Source organism: Dendrobates tinctorius, unplaced genomic scaffold (genome assembly GCF_039654945.1).
Source record: "Dendrobates tinctorius isolate UK_male_01 unplaced genomic scaffold, ASM3965494v1 ptg000030l, whole genome shotgun sequence".
NCBI lineage: Eukaryota > Metazoa > Chordata > Amphibia > Anura > Dendrobatidae > Dendrobates > Dendrobates tinctorius.
This window is the reverse complement of record NW_027361698.1, coordinates 15,827,115-15,851,770: the sequence shown is the minus strand read 5'-3', so window position 1 is coordinate 15,851,770 and position 24,656 is coordinate 15,827,115. Positions and strand designations below refer to the sequence as shown.

At 44.4% G+C, this 24,656-nt stretch overlaps 1 protein-coding gene across 4 annotated transcripts in view; it reads right to left on the bottom strand.

Moving 5' to 3' along the window:
• LOC141086132 (bifunctional heparan sulfate N-deacetylase/N-sulfotransferase 4-like) overlaps positions 1-24,656 on the bottom strand; it is a 975,622-nt gene that overhangs the window by 650,551 nt on the left and 300,415 nt on the right. For all 4 annotated transcript variants that reach the window (XR_012231517.1, XR_012231516.1, XM_073571871.1 and 1 more), the window contains exon 3: positions 13,578-13,665. Coding sequence is in view for 2 of the 4 variants with exons in the window: in XM_073571871.1 (XP_073427972.1) it covers positions 13,578-13,665 (88 nt within the window). In the remaining 2 variants the exon portion in view is untranslated. The remainder of the gene's footprint in view (positions 1-13,577; positions 13,666-24,656) is intronic.

The window sequence follows — 24,656 nt, the reverse complement described above, 5'->3', positions numbered from 1 at the left end:
GATTCCTGCAGCTGCACAGCAGGAACCCAGAGCCATACATCCAGCGGTCTCCCATTCCTCTCCGACCACTCAGGGACCTGCACAGCCATCTCGGTGATCCAGGCACCCTGCTCAGACCAGCTCTCTGGGTCTGGATGTTGCTGCCACCTCTGGATCAGCAATGGTAGCGCAGCCTGCTTTGCAGGAAAGCACTCCAGAGGCTAAGTCCTCTAGCCGTGCTACTGGGCATGCCCACGAGATCTCACAGTGGAGATGGGGGGTCACGTGCTCAGGTCCTTGTCCTGATCCGATTGGCCCATCTCAGAGGTCTGGAAGGTCCCGGAAGCGCATGGCTATAAAAGGCCCGCATGGCCGCTTGGCCATGCGCTAGTGTAGGCTATACTTGCTAGATGTGTGAATGGTGATGGATGTATGATTCTGGTGTCTGACTCATTTGAAACCCCTTCCCTCTGATATTATGCATGTGGATAGGGAACTAGCGTTATAGTCAGCGCTAGTCAGTGGCAAGCCATACGCCACAGTGCATACCGCACCGCTACACTAGCGTCTGACAGTGTGATGCCTCATGGCACTGAGTTACCGCTGCGCTGCAGTTAGCAGCACTTACTGGCGTCCGCGGTAGCGACGCAGCACGCACGGTAGGTCAGGACGGACACCGACCTCGGCCTTGGGCCATGTCCTGTGACCGTATACCGTGTGTGCACGCCAGCTGAGACCTGTGAAGCTAACAGGCTCGGCGTTTATGCTTTATTGGTTCTAAAGCGCCTATGTGAGTTTAACAGAGTCCGCTCTGCGCACCTCGGGTGATGTTTAACCCGAGCGCAGTACACCGTCATATAGCTAGTCTGCCATTACTTAGCAGCGGTTGTTACACCTACTGCATGGTGGATCCTGGGTGGCGAACGCACTTCCTATTATTTATATTTAGTGCGTTCCACCATCCCTAACACAATAAAGCTTCAGAGCATTAAAAGAATTGACCACTGTCTCTGTGTACAGTTCTTTTCTTTCTTCCTTTAGCGCTCAAAGACTTTGTCTAATTGGGACAGACTGCAGCACACACAGGGATTTATCTATCCAATCAAATTTCCATATCAACTGGCGCCCAAAGTGGGGAAGTGGACAAAACGCAGGGGGACCCTGCTGACCGGAGAGGACGGAGGTGCCGATTAAGGCCTTGGCTCATGGGAATGGAGATTTGCGCAACTCCATAAGTAAGGTAAGAAAATCTGGTTATCTTACCTGAATGTCCCCTGTGCCCAGTCTGGGTCTGTACCTCTAGCCGGTCAGGTGTGGTCATCTAACCCAGGTAGTGTAAAAGTCCATGCCCTTATCCAAACCCTGGGATAAGCCAAGGTGTCTGCTGTGGTCCTGTATGTGTCTAGATCCAGGAGAGAGCTTGTGGAACGGTGATTGATTGTGCTGTGGTTGCTAGGAAACAGATAGCAGGGGAGTTGAATCTCTCAGATAAGTCCTCACAAATACACCGGTACACAGGGAGGACAGGTGAAGCCTACCCAGGGACAGGTTGTTGGGTCTTAGAGAGTTATCACTAGGCGAGTCTCCTATCAAGCTATCACAAATACACCCATGCATTGGAAGGGACAGGAGCACCCAGATCGCCTGGCACGTGGTGGTGTTTAGCTTGGGGGAGATATTGCAAGCCAAGTCACTTGACAGGTTGCCACCAATACACCTGTACATAGGGAGGACAGGAGAGGGCTACCCAGGTACCAGGTGGTGGCAATTTTGTGGGAGTTATCACAGATTCTTGTTACCGGCGGGCCAGATGGGATGTCCGGTACAGGGTGTTAACATTCCCTGGTGACTGAGCGCAGTATACCCAGTGTGATTGGCAGTTATCGGTTACCAGAGCTGCTTGTGCTATGTGTCACTAAAGAGGGCCTCGATTTCTCCCCGGACGTCTATATGTGCATCAACCTGTGAATTCACTGCTGTTCACCATGAAGATCTGAAGCAGAAAAAGAGTTTTTTTTTCCTTTTTGTTTACACTTCCTCTTTTGCCCATAGGGTGCGTCCCTGATATTTTTCATATTGTCACATTTTTGTTCTGTACTCTGCTTTTCCCCTGTTTTATCTTGCATTTGGTGGAAGTCTTTTACTGTAGTGTGAGAATTTTTGGGAAAGCTGGGTTTTTGAGTATATACCATGGTCTCAGTTTGCTCTTTTGTTTCCATTGTTCTCAGAAGATTTTACTGTGGGACACAGGCAAAGCAAAGGGGAAGTGTGTGTGTCCTGCATTTGTGCACGGACATTTTATTGTTGGAAGTTGTACTGAATTTTGGACTTTTGATTTCTTTTTAGAGTGTTTTTTCCAAGATGTTACCAACTTCTAGATTATTCCTTTTTGTTTTCTTTTTTCTCAATTTTCTGAGTTTTTATTAGTTTTTCATTTTCTTTTGAAGTTTTAGTAAATATTTTTTTCCTTCCTTTATAAGCAAGGTAAAAAAAAAAAAAAAAGTTGTGAAGTTTTTGAATTTTTAATCACCTTTTTTGAAGATTTTGGAATAGACATAGTAAGTGTTCTTCAGAAAGTTAAGTATGTGGATTTCCAAGGGCAGCTTGGCATGATGTATTGAGAAAGAAAAAAGGGAAGTTAGTTAGTTGAGCTGAATTAGGCTGAGTTCACACGTGGCGTTTTTTTCACGTTTCTGCGGCGGTTTTAACCGCGCGATTTTGCCGCGAAAACGCGAAAAATAAGCATCACATGCATTCCTATGGGATTCCGCAATGCTGTGCTAATGCTGCGGTTTTTACCGCGGCGGAATCGCTTCACGGTAAAAACCGCAGCATGCTCATTAATTTGCAGAATCGCGGCGATCCCGCACCCATAGGAATGCATTGTTCCGCTTACTTCCCGCATGTGGATGTGCACACCATGCGGAAAATAAGCAGAACATTTGCAGATGGTACCCACGGTTCGGAGGAGAGGAGACTGTCCTCCGGGCTTTGGGTACCATAACCCTGTAAAAAATAGAATTTAAAATAAAAAATATTGTTATTCTCACCCTCCGACGTCCCTCGCAGCCTTCCCGCTTCTCTTCACGCTCTCGTTCCCAGTAGTCCTTTGCGAAAATGCCCGCGATGGCGTCCGTTCTCGTGGGATCGCGAAGCCGTCTGTGAGCCACCCCGATCCCCCCGGGAGAAGGCACCACAAGTCCAAGCATGCCTTCTTTGACTGCAGAAAAGGGGAAGGAGTCTGCTCCCCCTCCCTCTCCTCTCTCCCCACTCTTCCCTCTCTTCCCTCTCTTTCTCTTCCCTCATCCCATCTCTCTCCTCCCTCCATCTCCACTCTTCTCTCTCTTACATCTCCTCCCTCACCACCAACGCCCACCTCTCATCCTCCCTCATCCCCCTCGTCTTCACTCTCCCCTCCTCTTCTGTCACCTTCCTCCTCCTCATGTTTCCAATCTGTCCTCCACCCCTCCCTGCTCCTCACCCTCTCTCTCTCTCCCACCTCTCAGTTCATTGTCATCAGCTGGGCCAGTGCCAAATCCAGACAATGAGATGTCCCTATCTCCACAGGGCACCCTCTCTAAAGAGCCAGCTATGATACCGGGAGAAGAAAGTGAAACACCCCCTACACATAGCACCACAGGTGCCCCCTGATACAACAGCTAGCAGAAGGGAGGTGTGGGCCATCAGTGTCTGCAGCTGCTAGGTCTGAGAATGAGGATCCTATGTGCCAGACAGAGCTGCAGTCTCAGAGAGGGGGAGTACCCATACACAAAAAGGCAAACACACAATGGCACAGTTCCTCCTCTGATGAATATGAAGATGGGACATCATACATGCTGCCTAGTACTAGGGGGGGAAACCCACAGCCACCAAGTAGGCAGGGGCAGATAGAGCCAGAGCCCTTACACTATGTGCCCTTCACCCCTAGTCAGGTGTTCAGTATTCTGAAAAATCTGCCAGACCCAGATATGGACCCCATGCCATTTTACCGAAGAATGCAGCAGAGCCAGCAAACATATGCTGCAACCTGGATTGATCTGAGAGGGGGGTACGAAAACGCTGAATTTCAGGAAAGCAAAGTTTGATCAGCTTAGAGAGGACCTTCACCGAATTGATTGGGACAATTTCCTCAAAAATAGGAGCACAGAAAATAAATGGGAAATATATAAATCAGTTTTACACACCCACTGCGAGCTAGCCATACCGTACAGAAATAAAAGGGCTATGAACAGGAGAACACCAATGTGGCTAAATAAGGATGTAAAAAGGGCAATAAATAACAAGAACAAGGCATTTAGGAAGCTAAAACAAGAAGGCAATGAAGAAGCGTTAAAAAGTTATAGAGAAATAAATAAAATATGTAAAAAACAATTACATTTAGCAAAAGTGGAAACTGAGAGACTCATTGCTAAGGAAAGTAAAACAAACCCCAAACTATTCTTTAATTATATAAACAGTAAAAAGATTAAAATTGATGGTGTCGGCCCTTTAAAGAACAATGAGGGTGAAATCATAGAGCGCGATGTGGGAAAAGCAAATGTTTTAAATACTTTTTTCTCAACAGTGTTCACACAGGAAAAGGATTTGCCAGGGGAAATGCAGAGTGATACTCCCCATTATGTATTACCTGCCTAACCCAGGAAGAAGTGCAGAACCACCTTAGTAAGATTAAATTTGACAAATCATCAGGCCCTGATGGCATTCACCCTCCGGTATTAAGGGAGCTAGGCTAGTTTCACACTTGCTTTTTTTTGCAGCGCGTTTTTCCCGCAAAAAAAGCATTGAAAAAACGTATACAAAAGCATACAACTGCTGCGTTTTTTTCAAGCATTTTTATGAGCATGCATGAAAAAAACGCAGCGTTTTTATGCATTTGTATGCGTTTTTAGTGCGTTTTTACCGCGTTTGCGTTTTTTCCAAACATTAGGTGGCCCCTCACACTAACCCAAACCATGACTTTACTAACCCTAACCCTAACCCTGACCCTAACCCTAACCCTGACCCTAACCCTAACCCTGACCCTAACCCTAACCCTAACCCTGACCCTGACCCTAACCCTAACCCTGACCCTGACCCTAACCCTGACCCTAACCCTAACCCTAACCCTGACCCTAACCCTAACCCTTAACCAAACCATACCCTGATCCTAACCCTAACCTTGACCCTGACCCTAACCCTAACCCTAACCCTGACCCTAACCCTAACCCTTAACCAAACCATACCCTAATCCTAACCCTAACCCTGACCCTGACCCTAACCCTAACCCTTAACCAAACCATACCCTGATCCTAACCCTAACCCTGACCCTAACCCTAACCCTGACCCTAACCCTAACCCTAACCCTTAACCAAACCATACCCTGATCCTAACCCTAACCCTGACCCTGACCCTAACCCTAACCCTTAACCAAACCATACCCTGATCCTAACCCTAACCCTGACCCTTACCCTAACCCTAACCCTAACCCTAAACCCCCTTAACTAACCCTAACTCTAACCCAAACCCCTAAATTCCATTGTCTAAACTAATGGTAAAAAAAAAACGCATGTGCAAAAAAACGCATACATAAGCATGCCAATGCGCACATACAGTATGCTCACCATAGACTTATAATGGGTGTCTTGCTGTAAAAAAACGCATTGCGCGCGCATGCGTTTTTTTGAGGCAAGTCTGACGCCCAAAAAATGCAACAGGTTGCATTTTGTGCGCCCGAGCGCATACCGCAAAAAAACGCATGCGCGGAAAAACGCGTACAAACGCATGTGTATGCGCACATAAGCGCATCCCATGCAAAGTATAGGGAAAAAAACCGCATGCGCTATTTAGCGCTAAAATACCGCGAAAAAAAACGCTAGTGTGAAACCAGCCTTAAGTAATGTGATAGACAGACCTCTATTCCTTATATTTAAAGACTCTATAGAAACAGGGTCTGTTCCTTTTGATTGGCGGCAAGCAAATGTGGTACCAATATTCAAAAAGGGGTGTAAAAGAGAACCTGGAAACTATAGGCTGGTAAGCTTAACATCTGTTGTGGGTAAAATTTTTGAAGGGTTTCTAAGGGATACCATTATGGAATATCTCAATGTTAATAAATGTTTAACTCCATATCAACATGGATTTAAGAAGGATCGCTCCTGTCAAACTAACCTGATCAGCTTCTATGAGGATGTAAGCTCTCAAATGAACCAAGGAGAATCATTGGATGTCATTTATCTTGACTTCTCTAAAGCATTTGACACTGTCCCACATAAAAGATTGGTAAGTAAGATGAGAAAGCTTGGGCTAGGGGAAAATGTGTGTAGATGGGTAGGTAGCTGGCTTAGTGATAGAAAACAAAGAGTGGTTATTAATGGTGCATACTCAGATTGGGTTACTAGTGGCGTACCACAGGGTTCTGTATTGGGCCACGTACTATTTAATATATTTATTAATGATCTAGTGGATGGCTTACACAGTAAAATATCAGTATTTGCAGATGATACATACTTTGTAAGGTAGTTAACACAAAGGAGGACAGTTTGCAACTACAGACAGATTTGAGTAAATTGGAGAATTGGGCTGAAAAATGGCAAATGAGGTTTAACACAGATAAGTGTAACGTTATGCACATGGGAAGGAGAAACAGATGCTATAATTACTTACTAAATAGGAAACTGCTGGGGAAATCAGACATGGAAAAAGACATAGGCATCTTAGTCAATAAGAAGCTAAATTGGAGTGCCCAGTGTCAGGCAGCTGCCACCAAAGCAAATAGGGTCATGGGATGCATTAGAAGAGGTCTGGGGACACGAGATGAAAACTTAATTCTCCCTCTGTACAAATCACTCGTCAGACCACACTTGGAATATTGTGTGCAATTTTGGATGCCAGTGCTCAAGAAAGACATCACTGAACTTGAAAGGGTTCAAAGGCGGGCTACTAAAATGATAAATGGAGTTGGTTCACTACAATACCCAAAAAGGTTATCAAAATTAGGTCTATTTACTCTAGAAAAGAGAAGACTTAGGGGAGACTTAATATATATGTACAAGTATATCAGAGGGCAATACAGAGATCTCTCCAATGAACTGTTTGTACCAGGGACTGTGACAAGAACAAGGGGGCAGTCTTTTCGTTTGGAGGAAAGACAATTTCTGCACCAGCATAGAAGAGGGTTCTTCACGGTAAGAGCAGTGAGGCTCTGGAATTCTCTTCCTGAGGAAGTGGTGATGGCCAACTCACTGAATGAATTTAAGAAAGGAATGGATGCTTTTCTTGTGAGTAACAGTTTTGAAGGTTACGAATAACAGAATATTATAGGTAGATGGTTGACCCAGCTTAGGGGAAGGAATTTTTTTTTTTTGGAGAAAATTGGCTTCTACTCTGTGGGTTTTTGCCTTCCCCAGGATCAACAATTCAGAACAGCTGCACTAAAAATAGGCTGAACTAGATGGACATAAGGTCTTCCTTCAGCCTACAAAACTATGTTACTATGTTACTATGATCTCTGGTCCATAATGGAAAAAAAACAGGTGAAACACTCTGGCCAATCATGAAGGAACACTTCAAGCTTCCATCAGAATTAGATGTGCACTCCTGGGAGTCAGGATCAAAGCTAATTGAGCAGCTCAGAGAGTGGGCCAAAGCCAGACAAGCACTCAGCCTACATAACATGAGCCAGGCCGAGACAGAGTCTGTAGCGAGTTTCACGGAAGAGTGATGCAAGTATTCCAAGTTTTAGGCTTCACTATTCATGATCAGATACACGGGCAAATGTTGGCACAGGCCTTTGTGCATGGACTAAGAGAACCAATCAAGAAACTGCTGATTGTGGCCAGGCCTGAGTACAGGTCAATAGCAGTAGATGCCCTGCTCGCAGTAGCCAGAAGAATTGAGTCCCACCCAGGAGTGCGGAGGACAGCCCCTCTTATGGTGGTCACTGATGTGGAAGAGCAACCACCGTGCAGAGACAGGAGACCTGCCAGGTGTTACAACTGTGGCAACCCTGGCCATTTCCAGAACCAGTGTATAGTACCCCGGCAACCCAGGACATCACGCCGAGGAATAGGCCAAGAAAGAAACACAGAAAATAGTGAAGAATCCTGTCCATAGGACAGAGGCAAGCCAGGTCTGCAAGATGTCATGCCCCTGACATGTAAAACTCCATCAGCGGACCCAATACCTCAAATCACTGGGGGTTGTCATATCTTTCCTTGTGGACACTGGTGCAGTCAGAAGTGTGATGAGGCATGTGGAACTCCCTGAGCCCACCAGCCTATCAGAACACTCTGTGTCTTGTGTGGGGACTGCCCAGCTTACAAGCCCTTGAGCGTGAGGACACAGCCAGGACACTCCATCCTGTTCCAGTTTATGGTGGAGACCTGCCTACCCAACCTGATGAGAGCAGATATACTGCAGGAGCTGAAGGTGGCCAAGGTGTTCTATGAAGATGTGACCATGACATTTTCTCCACGCCTGACCCAAGAAAAATCAATCATGCTGGTGGCCCTACAAGTGCCTCAAACAATCGGTGCAAGCCTACCCAAGGAGGTGCTGGACATAGCACCCGGAAGCATATGGTCCAAGGGAGACTTCAAGTTGCGCCAGTGCGGGTGTCACTCAAGTCTGGAACCCCGTACCCTGACAAGGCCCAGCATCCCCTGCCCATCACCCAGAGTCGAACTGTCTCTGACCAACTTGAAGGTCTAATTGGAATCACTGCTCAAGAAACAGCTTAATAACTTTGGCATGGGCCAGGAAACTCTCAACCCAAAGGGACCATAAATAATAAATAATCTTTATTTTTATATAGCGCTAACATATTCCGCAGCAGTTTACACACACATTATCATCACTGTCCCCGATGGGGCTCACAATCTAAATTCCCTATTAGTATGTCTTTAGAATGTGGGAGGAAACCGGAGTACCCGGAGGAAACCCACGCAAACACGGGGAGAACATACAAACTCCTTGCAGATGTTGTCCTTGGTGGGATTCGAACCCAGGACCCCAGCGCTGCAAGGCTGCAGCGCTAACCACTGAGCCACCGTGCCGCCATACCCGCTTCTTGAAATGGCTGCACTGCTTCAGGTTCCAGCGCCAGAGGATCATCTTGGACAAGATTCTGAAGGTGCTCCATGAAGTTTATCCAGGCCCTGGACCAGAAGACAGCCACTCAGCTCCTCAAACTGGTTAACAAATGCTGACTTGAGATCAAGCTGGGTGAAAGGAATGGCTGCTGACTGGTAAAGAAGATGTCCCAGGAAAAAGACCCCCTGTGATCAGGGCAGGGGTTACCGCAATGACCGCCTTGGCGGAGAGCAAGAAAGCTCAGCTGGACATCATCTCTGATGAAGAGGACCCCAGTAAATGGCTTGTTTTCCTGCCAGCTCTGTGCCAGAAGATGGGAGTCCCTCACGGCATTGTGAAGAGCAAGGTCAGATTGAGCTGCCTCATCCATGGGAATCATCATGCAGTCCAGCTTTTCTCAATCAAGGGGAAGACTGTGAAAGGAGAACCAGCTAGGTTCAGAATGGTGCATGACCTGAGGGCTGTGAATGAAGCAGCCATGTTTGAAACCCTAGTTGTGCCAGATCTGCACACTCTGCTGTCAAACGTGCCAGCCACAGCAACAGTGCTCACGGTGATGGATCTGTCCAATGCTTCCTTCAATGTTCCCCCTTCACCTGGACGACCAGCTCCTGAAAACGCACAAGGGGGGTGAAGAACACATGGACAGTGGTGCCCCATAGGGCCCAGAACAGCCTTTCATAGCTCAACAAAGCACTGTCCTCTACCCTCGTCAACTGGATTGCGGAACATGCAGAAGTCATCGACATCGCTACCTGCACAGCCCTTTCCTTGTCTCCTCTACTCTACCTGGCGGAGCAGCAACGCAAGTTCTGGAAAAACAAAGTCCAGTGGTGTCAAAAGAAAGTTACGTTCCGGAAATCACCGTATTGCCCGCCTGACAAAACACCTGACAGATGACCGGAAGACCGCTGAGAAGATGGCTCCCTCAACAACTCTGAAGATGCAGGCCTTTTCTTGGACCAGTTTCGTACTGCAGAACTTGGATCCCTGGTGCTCCAGTCTTAATGCAGCCCCTGTACAATTGCATCAATGCAACCCCGTTCCTCCTGTTGTTTGCAGCTTTCATCTCGTACAGGAAACTGAAAGACTCCATAGTCTCTGTGCCAGCTCTAAGCCTCCCTGACAATGAGAAGCCATCCCGTCTTTGCCGCATGGAAAAAGAAGGACAAAGATGGAGGAGGTCATGCTACTGGCGTCTTAAAACAGACCCACGGAGGAAAACCAGAGGCCTCTAGACTACCTCTCAGCCGGCCTGGATCCAGTTGCAAGGGGGGCCCTCCTGCATGAAAACAATATTTGCAGCACACGCTCTCATGACAAGGCTGCTGATGTCATTCTTGGACAACCACTGGAGATCTGCTCTCCACCACTCTTCAGTGCTCTCATCCATTGCCTGACTCTACTCCCACTCCCAAGGGGGATGCAAATACAGACTCTTCAGAACAAAATCTGCAAGATACCGCAGATGGCTCCAGTTTTGCAGATGATGAAGGAAGGTTCCACATGGGATGTGCAGTGACCAGCAATCAAGACATCCTATGGTCCTGAAGTTTGTCAGCCTATGAAGCGGAACTGATATAGCTAACAAAAGGTCTGCAAGATTGCGAAGGACAGAACTACAAAAGTCTATACCGATTCCAGGTACTCACATGGCATAGCACATGACTTCAGACCCATCTGGGCTGCAAGAGACTTCATCACAGCAAGCAGGGCAACCATGAAGCATCATGGAGCCATCAGAGACCTACTGGACGCTCTCCAACTTCTAAAAATGGTGGCAGTGTTAAAGGTCAAGGCACACGGAAAACTGAACACAGTAGAGACACGGGGTATCAACATGGCAGATGTGGCAGCCAAAGGAGCAGCCAGAGGAAGACAATATGGAAAAATGGGAGAGGTCGTAGAGTCGGACAGCTACTACATGATTACTGAAGACGAGAAAACCTGACAAAAAATGACTCCTGGGACCTGTACAAAAAGCAGGACAAGACTCCAAAGGAGGAGAAGGAAAGCTGGATGCTGAAGGGCAAAAGCACTGGACTCCAAAACCCTGTCTACTGCAAACGTCTACCTCAAACATCTACCTCAAACATCTACTTCAAGGCAGACCCAGTCTACCTCAAAGTATGTACCCTATGGTGGTTCAATGGACACATGGCCCTCACACAGAATTGAAGACACAGATGAATGACCTGATTGGACTGGACTCCCACCTTAACAGCCAAATTTCCAGCGGATGTCTGGCCTCCAACAAATGCAACATCGGACAAGTGGGAAAAGTTCCCCCTCATCATCTGGCCTGAAGCTTTCCCAGTAAGGAACCAGTTGGCGAAGACTACTGCAAAGAAGCTACTCTCAGAAAAAGTGTGCAGATATGTGGGTTCCAGAAGTGATAGCAAGTGATCAGGGACTCACATTCACAGCAAACCTGACACAAGAGATCCGATCAGCAGTAGGGTCAGACTTAGGCCTACACACTTCTCACCATCCTGCACCATAGACTAAGTGGGACACTTAAGAGCAGCATGCAAAAAAATTGCCCAAGAGATAGACAAACCATGGCATTAGACACTCCCATAGACTCAGAAAGAACTGTCATCAACATGAAATTTTATTTGGGTCTAAACCCAGGTTAGGGGTATTCTTCCCTCAGCAGTTGACTATGAAATATGATACTTTGTCTGCTTGTGTAATTGATTTTACCAAGAATTTTGCTAATGTCCATTCTCGAGTCTTTTTTTCTTCATTGCCAGGTCCAGATTTGGTGCCTGGTATGCATGCCCTGAAGTCAGGAGACTGAGTGTTGGTGGGAAAAGTTCGTAAGGAGAACACTCGATCCCAGATTTGATGGCCCTTCTCCAAGTGCTGACACCACCAATCTGGAGGAAAATCCCCCACCTGGATTCACGCATCGCATTGCAGGAAAGCCCTCACACCAGAAGATACACCTGAGCTGGAATGATGCTGTGGATGCCCTACCTGACTGAATAAATTATCTACCTGATAGAGAATACACACCACTGACTACCTAGACTGCTAACTACGAGACTTTGATTGCAATATAATGAACCCCCATTAGGGACAGACCTCCTGACTGCCCATTTGCGAAAATCTGTATAGAGGTGGGGCATATGCGCTAGGCATGCGTCAACTCACTGGCAGCATAAAAGAGTTGCAGCGCTTTGGGACGGGAGCAGGATTTTAGGGCAAGTGATATCTAAGGGGGGATTGTGATGGGGACAGTCTGTCCATAGGACAACAATCAATTGTACACTGCACAAATCTGGCCTTTATGGAAGAGTGGCAGAAAGAAAGCCATTTCTCAAAGATATCCATAAAAAGTGTTGTTTTAAGTTTGCAACAAGCCACCTGGGAGACACACCAAACATGTGGAAGAAGGTGCTCAGATGAAACCAAAATCGAACTTTTTGTCAACAATGCCAAAGGATATGTTTGGCGTAAAGGCAAAACAGCTCATCACCCTGAACACACCATCCCCACTGTCAAACATGGTGGTGGCAGCATCAAGGTCTAAGCCTGCTTTTCTTCAGCAGGGACAGGGAAGATGGTTAAAATTGATGGGAAGATGGATGGAGCCAAATACAGGACCATTCTTGAAGAAAACCTGTTGGAGTCTGCAAAAGATCCTGAGATTGGGACGGAGATTTGACTTCCAACAAAACAATGATCCCAAACATAAAGCAAAATCAAGAATGGAATGGTTCACAAATAAACATATCCAGGTGTTAGAATGGCCAAGCCAAAGTCCAGACCTGAATCCAATCGAGAATCTGTTGAAAGAGCTGAAAACTGATGTTTACACACGATCTCCATCAAACCTCACTGAGCTCGAGCTTTTTGCCAAGGAAGAAAGGGCAAGAATTTCAGTCTCTTCATGTACAAAACTGATAGAAACATACCCCAAGTGACTTGCAGCTGTAATCGCAGCAAAAGGTGACGCAACAAAGTATTAAGATAAAGGGGCCGATTAATACTGCACTACTATCTTTACGTATGAAGCATGATATGTGGGAAAAGGTTGAAAAGTTCTAGGGGGCAGAATACTTTTGCAAGGCACTGTATACAAATCATTATACAGGAAAGAACATTTGATTTTTAATGTTTTATTGTCAGTCCTTAAAGTGGAGTAAAAGTCAGATTCCATTGTTCTCAGCAGCGATCTTGGAGTCACAGATGCTTCCAGTGGTATTCCCCATGCTGTTCTCCTTCCATTCATCACTTTTTCCATCCATTTCCACATTTTAACTGCCCTCCAAACCTGCATGTTGGATCTGCTGGAAAAAAGCTTGGATTTTCTATTGATTCCCATTACATTTGTCACTCGAAATGAGCATCTGAGCTTTAGGAATTGCTTGATTCGAGTTACATGCATCCAAGCATTTTAGTACTTGCTCATCCCTAGTGCCAATACTTTTAGCCATTATATATATATATATATATATATATATTATAATGACAACATGTATAATTCTTACATTTGGTTCTTAATTTGCAAAGGCACTCACCTGTGTGAAAAAACTTCCCTGAAAATCCAAGATTGAAGGTGAAATTTGCAACCTGAGTGCGCAGTAATTTTTGCGTGTCTAGTAGAGCCTAAAAAACATAAAAAAATAAAGATAATATATAACACTGTTCAAAACATAAGTTTTACTTTGCATTGTCAAAAATCTATGACAACAATGTGAAAAAAAACAATATAAACAATTATTTTAAATAAAAAATTTTTTGAAAAAATACCCAATTCTGTGATAAGAGTTTATATTTATACTGTGAGATGACTTTGTATCCAATATCATACTTCTCTTGACAACGTCATTAGGCAATATTTTACACCATGGACCATCAATTCCTTCTTACTATGTATTTCTCTATTGTCCTTAAGCATACTGCTCTTGCTTGGTTTACCTTTTGCCTCCCTGCCAACTCCTTTAATATATCTTTTGCTGGGTTTTCTTTTTTTTTACCTCTTACTACTGTGGCTCATCAGAGTTCAGTTCTAGGCCCCTTTCTTTTTCTTTTTTTATATCACCTGTATTGGACAGATCATCAGCAGATTTGGTGTTCAACACCATCTCTATGCTGGTAACAACCAATTATGCACAATACTACAAAACCCCAGTGGTTCTTTGTATGGACTGAATCTTTCCATTACTGAACTTCTGTTTCCCTCTTTACTAACCTACAGTGCTGTGAAAATTAATTGGGACAAAGCATTTTTTTTAAGTTAAATCATAAGTTGGTTACCAGTCAGTGATTCAAACCAGTTTTAACTGCTTTGAACAGGTGTGAGTGCCTGTTCAAAGCAGTTAAAACTGGTTTGAATCACTGACTGGTAACCAACTTACGATTTGACTTAAAAAAATGCTTTGTCCCAATTAATTTGCACAGCACTGTAGAGTACCTAAACCAAATATGTGTGTGGCACTTGCATGCTCACTGATTTGGGGTTATATTTGACTCAAAATTTTAAATCACTTCCAAAATCCAAGTACTTGTTTGCTCATGTCACATACATCTAAATAAAATCTCCAGATTCCAATTCTTACTTTCACTCCTATTCATTCCTCTCCAATCTATCCTGAAGGACCTGAATGCATCAGCCAGGCTTACATTTCTGTCCAGCTATAACACAGATGCCTCCACACTGTGACAGTGTATAGATGATCACAGCACTATTGTATAACATTGTCTGTCTGACCCAGTGGTTGACACCATGTTCAGCGCTTCCTAGCTGACCCAGGGGATAAAACACAGTCTAATGTAACCTGAAAAATATGTGAACTTTTATTGCTGGATATCATTTTAAATCCTTTATTTCATTTCATCTACTCTGAGTGCCAAGTTTTCTCACATTCCACACTGTGACAGTCAATGCACTAGTTTCACCTCCACTACAGAATATGACATGAACGTATCACACTCACACACAAAGTTCTCCACAGTTCTGCTCTGCCCTCCATTTCCTCTCTTATCAATGTATATAATACTGCCTGTGCTTTTTGTTTCTGCTTATGATCTAAGACTTACAACTTCCAAAGCTACAGAGGAAATTTCAACAAGATTATCCCTTGAGACATGCACCTTGAGGAAGAATAGGCGAAACACACATTAAGCCTTTTTATAGAGTAGTACAATCCTTATGCAGCTCAGGTAAAGACTATACACACTATTTATCTTGCCTTTGAGACTTTTGTGCCTGGTGTTTATGTCAAACATGATCTATATGAAGTGATTTATTATTAAGCTACCATTGTGGTACGTATCTCCTTCCACTTATTGCATCTCTTGCATTGGGCCATATGCTTTTAAGCAATTAGAATTTGTTTTTCAATGTATGTTTCCTCATGGATTATACTATTTTATTAATTTGCATGTATGCTGTATTTATATAAACTACATTCCATTAAGGAAGGTCTTAGCTATATCAACATCCTTAGCATATTTATCACTAATGGATCACATGCTTGTAGGCATCGGGAATCTCTCGCTGTGTGGGATCAATCCCAAGCCTTGTCTGCTTCGGCAGTCCCCTATTCGGGCTCGGCGAGTCCTGCTCTGCATAGATGTCGGTCCCAGCGTCTGGCTCAGCCTCGTGGTATACGCTTGGTTACGGCTGGCTCTCCAGTCTTTAGTAATCAGTGATATTCAGTTGCAGTCTGGCACTCTGGAGTCTAAGTCCAGAGATCACTCTGAGCATGTCCATGAGATGGCATCCTCTCACTGGTGGTCAGACGTCAGCTGTTCTGGTGATGTGGCAGCTCCGAATTGGTTCACGGGCAAGGTCCTGTCTGACTGGACATGAGCCTAGCATATAAAGGCTCTCAGAGGCGCACGCTGGGGCGCTATCGTCATATGTATTGTGGTTAGAGTGTGGATACGCTGCCACTCTGTTTGCACGTGTGTTTGTTTTTGAATAAATTTGAAAAAATTTCTAAATTTCTATTTTTTTCAGACAAGATGGGGTGCAAAGTGTACATTAATGATAAAAAAATTAACTTTTTTGAATTTACAAAATGGATGCAATGAAACAAAGTGGGAAACATGTAAAGGGGCCTGAATGCTTTCTGTACCCACTATATATATATATATATATATATATATATATATATATAGTGTGTGTATATACACTCACTGGCCACTTTATTAGGTACACCATGCTAGTAACGGGTTGGACCCCCTTTTGCCTTCAGAACTGCCTCAATTCTTCGTGGCAGAGATTCAACAAGGTGCTGGAAGCATTCCTCAGAGATTTTGGACCATATTGACATGATGGCATCACACAGTTGGCGCAGATTTGTCGGCTGCACATCCCTGATGCGAATCTCCCGTTCCACCACATCCCAAAGATGCTCTATTGGATTGAGATCTGGTGACTGAGGAGGCCATTTGAGTACAGTGAACTCATTGTCATGTTCAAGAAACCAATCTGAGATGATTCGAGCTTTATGACATGGCGCATTATCCTGCTGAAAGTAGCCATCAGATGCCTGTTCTTAGCTGAGAGGAGTGGTACCCAGTGTGGTTTTCTGCTGCTGTAGCCCATCTGCCTCAAAGTTCGACGCACTGTGCGTTCAGAGATGCTCTTCTGCCTACCTTGGTTGTAACGGGTGGCAATTTGAGTCACTGTTGCCTTTCTATCAGCTCGAACCAGTATGCCCATTCTCCTCTGACCTCTGGCATCAACAAGGCATTTCCGGCCACAGAACTGCCGCTCACTGGATTTTTTTTCTTTTTCGGACCATTCTCTGTAAACCCTAGAGATGGTTGTGCGTGAAAATCCCAGTAGATCAGCAGTTTCTGAAATACTCAGACCAGCCCTTCTGGCACCAACAATCATGCCACGTTCAAAGGCACTCAAATCACCTTTCTTCCCCATACTGATGCTCGGTTTGAACTGCAGGAGATTGTCTTGACCATGTCTACATGCCTAAATGCACTGAGTTGCCGCCATGTGATTGGCTGATTAGAAATTAAGTCTTAACACACAGTTGGACAGGTGTACCTAATAAAGTGGCCAGTGAGTGTATATATATATATATATATATATATATGTTACCGTGGCACACTTGAAAAAGTTTCCAAGACATGCATTTTGCTTTTCACTTGTTAATGTATGATGTTTCTCTTTCTCTCCTTTTTCCTCTCAGTCTATATAGGAACTCTGCCAAAGTAATGCTGTCAAGTCTTATGAAATCACGAGTGCCAACTTAGAAAGAACATAAGCTTGCATATTTTTGAACAATTTTTAAATTTCAAGATAAAAGCATAATTTTTATGTTGTGAACTTTAGTGAAATATTTATATATATATCTACATACTACAGTTATGTACAATACAGTAAAATTCTCTAAACAATCATCTCTTTCAGACAACCAAACTCCCAATCTAACTTTTTTGCTATTGATTGTCTCATAACAAATTATTTGCTCATATTTGCCTATTATTTGAATAAAATAATTCTCATTGTAATTATTGCAGTTCCATATTTATTTAGTGTATTCTTGATCCACTGCACATACTGAGGGCCCACATATCTGGGCTTATTGTGATGGCTTTGCGCTAATGTAGCATAATTATATCCATTGAACCACTGTATTCATTAAAGTTTGGACACCCTTGGAGATTTGAGTGCTCAGATAACTTTGACCAAGGTTTCAGACCTGAATTAATTTGTTAGGGTTAAGGCTTGCTTACTATCATCGTTAGAAAAGATCAGGTGATGCAAATTTCCCAGCTTTATAAAAACCCTGCCTCCTCTAAACTTATGCCAAAAAATAGCAGTGTTCTTCAAAGCAGCTGCCTAGCGCTTTGAAAATGAAAATTATGGAGGCCCACAAAAAAGATAGCACAGCATTTTCAAGTTTCCCTTTTCTCAGTTTGAAATGTAATTAAGAAATGGAAGTTAACAGGAACAGTGAGAGATGGAAGTTAACAGGAACAGTGGAGGTCAAGATAAGATCTAGCAAATTTGCAGTGAGAGCTGCTCATGGGATTGCAAATCAAAATTCCTGCTTGATTGCAAAACATTTTCAGAAATATTTAGCAGACTCTGGAGTTGTGGTACATTCTTGTGTTCAGAGACACCTGCACAAATATGGAAAAATTTAGCGTCAGAAGTGTGCAAAAGAACATCTAAGCAAGAATGATGCATTTTGAAAACAAATCCTGTGAAGAGATGAGCAAATGCTGCAAGGTTCGGTTCGGCTTGCCGAACTTCCCAATGTTCGCTGAAAAAATTTGCCAAGCAGTTTGATGAACGTACCCGAACCCCATTAGATTCAATGGGAGGGGAAAGCAAACATATATGCAACACCTTAAGGGGTGACAAAAAGCTTCACAAACAGATAAAAATAGGGACAGACAGAAAGAAATGTGGCATCAATTGACCAACTTGGAGTCTCCACATCTCTAATAATTATTGTCACACACCACATCAATTTTCACAGAGTAGAAATAGCATAATGGCCCTCTGAAACTTCTTCCACTACAGGAATCGCACCAGAAGGAGACGCAAATTGGATTCTCCAAATGTAAATTTTTTTTTGTCATACACCACTAAAGTGACATCAATTTCCACAAAGTAGAAACAGTATACTAGGGGTCTGACACGCCTTCCACTACAGTCAACCCACCAGATGAAGATTCAACATGGAGTCTCCACATTTTCAATAATTGTTGTCACACCCCATTAAAGTGACATAAATTTCCACAGAGTAAAAACAGTATAGTAAGCCTCTGACACCTCTTACACTACAGGCAACCCACCAGATGGAGACTCAACTTGGAGTCTCCACATTTCAATAAGATAATTGTCACACAGCACTAACAAAAAAAATAATGTCACACAGCACTAAAGTGGCATCAATTTCCACAGTGTAGAAACAGTATAATAGACCTCTGACACACCTTCTACTACAGGCAACCCATCAGATGGAGACCCAACTTGGAGTCTCCACATTTCAAAAAATTGTTTGTAACATCTGCAGAAACAGCAACAGCAGGCACAGAAGACACCACAAAGATCGCATAGATGAGAGATCAATACATGACACTAAAAATTACATCATTGCCTAGTCTGCCCAATCTGGGGTGCAAAAGTCATTGGAGATCCATGACTTGTTTATTTTGATAAAAGTTAGTTGATATACACTTTCAATGGACAGCTGCATGCGCTTATCCATCAGGACACCACCAGCAGCGCTGAAAACATGCTCTGAGAGAACTCTAGATGTCGGGCATGACAAAACCTCCAAGGCGTGGCAGGCAAGCTCAGATCACTCTTTTATTTTTGAAGACCAAAATGCAGAAGGGTTCAAAATCCCCTGGAGGCATTGTTAATGAGCTCCAGGTGCTCGTGCACCATCCTCTCCATTTGTTCACAATGTGATAGACTGGTGCACGGGCTGGTCTAAAAACTGTGTTAAATGACTCACAGATATTGCTTATGACACACACAATGCTGCTGCTAATGTTTTGGTGATGACACCTTAACGTTTCCAGGGTTAGGCATCTAGAATTGTGATGCACACTGTGTGCCTTAATACTGTCTTGGAGAAAACCACTCTTAAAATTGTCTACAAGTGTGTTTCGATACTCCAGCATGCTTGCATCTCTTTCCAGGGGGAAGCATCTGGCTATATTTGCTCTTGTACTGTGGATCCAACAGAGTGGCAACCCAGTAGTCAGCATTATTTGCAACCCTAAGAATACAGACATCGTGTTGAAGACAGTGTAATGTACTGCAAGAAGGTGTTCATGAGGTCCAAGTCCATGTTGTGTTGGTGGTGGGCTAACAGTCAAGGTTGCTTTCTCCATCCCCTCCCTACAACTACAAACAACAGAGAGCAGATCATTATCCTCTTCATCTTCTGACTGTTGTGCTTCCATCATTTGTTCCTCAGCTCCTGCATCTTCACAGTTTGTCTGGTACAATGAGTCCCCCTTGATTGCTGTAAGCATCCACCTGTGCGGCGACAGTCCTCGTACAATCAAAAGGCAACTCTGGCTGACAAGCCTGACCAAAGAACTGAGACAGGGCTCCTAGAGTTGCTGAGCGGAGATGGAAAAGAACCCTTGCTGCCAAGCACTTTTTTGCATACATGCAGTCACTCGCCAGCTTCAAGTCCATGCTCACTACCGCAAAATAAACTTACTTATCTCATATTCTCCCTGTCTCACAACTCTAAACAGCTTTTCAAAACTTTCAATTCTCTAATCCATCCCCCAGCATCTCCACCCTCTTCTCTCATTTCTGCTGAAGACATTGCCTCTTTCTTTAAGCAAAAGATCGATAACATCAAAGAAAGCTTTGGCCCGCAGCCCTCAATAACCTTCCTCTCAACTGCTCAGCCATGTTCTTCCAAAAACAGCTTGTCCACAATGACAGAAGATCAGCTCTCCACCCTTCTGTCAATATCACATCTCACCATTTGCACAGTTGACCTGCTCCCATCCCACCTCATCCCTAACCTCGCCACAGTCTTCATCCCAACCCTTACACATCTATTCAACCTTTCACTTACAAGTGGTGTCTTCCCTTCTTCCTTCAAGCATGTCTCAATCAAGCCCATCCTCAAATGCCATCCCTTGACCCATCCTCTGTGTCTAGCTATCGCCAAATATCACTTCTCCCTTATGCTTCAAAACTACTGGAACAGCATGTCCATCTTGAACTGTCCTCCCACCTCTACTCCTGCTCCCTCTTTGACCAGTTACAATCTGGCTTCTGACTGCGTCACTCAACTGAAACCACTGTAACTAAAGTCATCAATGACCTACTAACTGCCAAGAACCAATGAGACTACTCTGTCCTCCTCCTCCTGGACCTGTCCTCTGCCTTTGACACTGTAGACCATTCCCTCTTGTTATAGATTCTCTCATCTCTTGGCATCACAGATTTGGCCCCATCCTGGATCTCATCATATCTAACAGACCGGATATTCAGTGTCTCCCTCTCCCAAACCACCTCCACACCTCGCCCCCTGTCTGCTGATGTTCCCCATGGCTCAGTTCTAGGACCTCTACACTTCTCCATCTACACCTTTGGCCTGGCACAGCTTATAGAATCACACGGTTTGCAGTATCATCTCTACGCCTATGACATGCAGATCTACCTATATGGACTCGACATCACCTCCTTACTAACCAATATCCCACAATGTCTGTCCACTATTTCAGCTTTCTTTTCTGCTTGCTTCCTAAAACTGAACATGGACAAAACAGAATTCATCAACTTTCACCCATCTCACTCTACCCCTCCACCAGACCTATCCATCAACGTTAATGGCTGCTCACTTTCCACAGTCACACATGCTTGGTGCCTCGGGGATATCATCAACTATGCCCTCTCTTTCAAGCCACATATCCAAGCCCTTGCCTCCTCCTGCCTAGTTTAAGTCAAAAATATTTCCTGGATCTGTACATTCTTTGACCAACAATCTGCAAAAAACGCCCGTGCACACCCTCATCATCTCCCACCTCGACTATTCCAAACTCTTACTCTCTGGCCTCCCTTCCAGCACTCTTGAACCACTCCAATCTATCCTAAACCCTGCTGCCCAACTAATCCACCTGTCTACCCATTATCCCCAGCCTCTCCTCTCTGTCAAGCCCTTCACTGGCTTCCTATTGTCCAGAGGCTCCAGTTCAAACCCTAACTATGACAAAGCAATTCACAACCTTTCTCCTCCATACATCTGTGACATGGGCTCCTGGTATTTACCTACACGCAACCTTCGATCCTCTCAAGATCTCCTTCTCTACTCCCCTCTTATTTTTTTTTCCCACAACCCGCATACAAGACTTCTCTCATGCTTCCTCCATACTCTGGAACTCTCTACCCCAACACATCAGACTTTTGCCTACCATGGAAAACTTCAAAAGGAACATGAAGACCCACCTCTTCCAGAAATCCTACAACCTGCATTGATCCTCCATCTACTGAACCACCGCATGACCAGCTCTACCCTCTCCTGATGTATTCTCACCTATCCCCTGTCGACTGTGAGCCCTTGCTGGCAGGGTCCTCTCTCCTTTTTAATCTTGTGTGTGCCTTCTATTGCTCATGTTTATTGTATTTGGCTATGTATGCCCCTTTTTCACATATAAAGCACCATGGAATAAATGGTGCTATAAAAATGAATAATAATAATAACATTTTTATCCCTTCTGCATCTTCCTCTGCTTTCAACTGTTCCTCTGGGACCATCACCTCCTCACGTAGACTATTCAAAGTGTGCTCCAGCATGTAAATAACTTGAATAGTGATTCTGATAATGGTATCGTCAGCTCTAACCATCTTAGTAGCCATTTCACAACTGTGCAGAAGCGTCAATTTTACATCATGTCCGGACAGCGTTGGTCCAGTCTACAGTATGTTAAAGGACATGCTGCACCAGGGCTCATTGCTACCTCCACAGCCACTACAACATGGGCAGAGTGGAATTCCACCATGTCAGAACATTGCTAATCAAACGGTTAACCAGTAGGCTGAAAGACCTCTGCAAATTGATGACCTGTGGGGTGCAATGGTCGGAAATGAGCACACAGTGACATTCTGCAGCAGTGCATCCAGGCCGGGATAGTGGAGAAGAAATTGCTTTACCAACAAGTTGAGGACGTGAGCAATGCAAGGCACGTGTGTATGGCTGCAATGGTGTAGGTCGCCACCAGGTTTGCACCATAATCACACAGGGCCTTCCTTGGCTCCAGGTTTAGTGGAGACAGCCATTGCTCCAGCTCAGCCTGGATACCAGTCCATAACTCTTGATCTGTGTGGCTGCAGTCTCCAAGACATAATAATTTAAACACTGCCTGATTACAGTGAGCAACAGCTGCATAGTACAGAGGTGGGGGAGATTCTATATGTACTGTTCGAACATGTGTCAGATCAAGGTAAAGGTTGAGGGCACAGGTGGAGGCCCAAGAAGAGGTGGAGGAAGCAGATGCAGTGAAGGAACTGTTGGATACAGAGTTTTGTCCCGCAAGCCTTGGGGATTTCAAAACTTGTAGTGCAGCCCCTTGACTGCCTGCCCCCACAGCCACCATAATCATCCAGTGCCTAATCAGCAAGATGTAACACCCCTGCCCATGTTTGCTCATCCAGATGTCAGGGGTGAAATGCCCCCTGTCAGACATAGATTATTTCAGAGAATGGATGATGTTTTTTGTGACATGCTGGTGTTAGCTCTCTTAGGGAAGTAATGGCAACTGGGCAATTGGTTCTGGGGGACTGCGATGGCCATCAACTTTCTAAAAACTGTCTGAATCCACCAGGTGGAAAGACAGCATTTCTGTGCCCACAGATTGGAGATTGTGGAATTCAAGATCTTAGCTGTGCCATGTGTAGGAGAAAACATTCTTTTACTTGACCACAACTGCTGGACCGAGGGCTGGCTGCTGTGCTGAGAGAGAGGAATACAGAGAACAGGACAAACTGCTAGACTGTGAGTGAGGTGCAGGCAGAGATGTTATGGTGGATTGAGAATGATGTGTTGTGCTAGGTGACACAAAAGGCAGCAGTCATATCTATTTCCATATTATCTGATCGACTCTCACTCACCCCGACTGTGATGGGTATGCAACTTTAGTTTCTGCGACCAGATACCTGTGTGAGAAGACTTGGAATAGTGATGTAGGAGGAAGAAGCAGCAGATGGGGTTGATGGGATGGTGGATGGTTGGAAAGGCCCGCTAGTTCACATTTTAGCACAGGGAGATTCTCACACTATGGCATGTTGATCGCGCATGTGTTGGTTCATGCACGCAGTTGTCAAACTATTGCAAATTTTTCATCTACTGAATTTTTTTGCTAATTTGACAGATAACGTGTGTTGGGTGATAATTTATGGTCTTAAAAAAGGCCCAGTCAAGGCAACCCTTGCTGCCCCTGCGAACTGTCAGTCAATATGGGGTGCAGAGTGTACATTAATGAGAAAAAAATAAACTTTTTTTGAATTTACCAAATGGCTGCAATGCAACAAAGAGTGAAAAATTTAAAGGGGTCTGAATACTTCTTTACCCTATGTAAATAATGTCTGACTAACTTATTTTCCTTCTATGCCAAAATCACTGACTGGATGGACTAGGGAAATGCTGTAGATATAGTATATTTTGACTTCAGCAAAGCATTTGACAAAGTATCTCACACAATCTATTGAAAAAATGACTAAGTATGGAATGGACTAGGCAACTGTTAGGTGGATTCATAACTGGCTTAGTGATCAGACCCAAAGAATGGTCGTAAAAGGCTGAACATCCAGTTGGAAGAATGTCTCAAATGGAGTACCACAAGGCTCTGTCCTGGGCTTTGTATTGTTTAACATATTTATCAATGATTAGGTGAAGTAACTGAGGGTAAACTGATTAAGTTTGCTGATGCCACAAAGCTAGGAGGGATAGCTAATGCCAGAGAAGAGAGAAAGGATTAAAAAATCTATAAATAAACTGGAGCAGTGGGCAGCATCCAACAGAATTAACTAAAAGTCTTCAAACAGAGGCTGAACAGACATCTGTCAGGGATATTTTAGTGAATCCTGCTTTGATCAGGGGGTTGGACCAGTTGACCCTGGAGGTCCCTTCCAACTC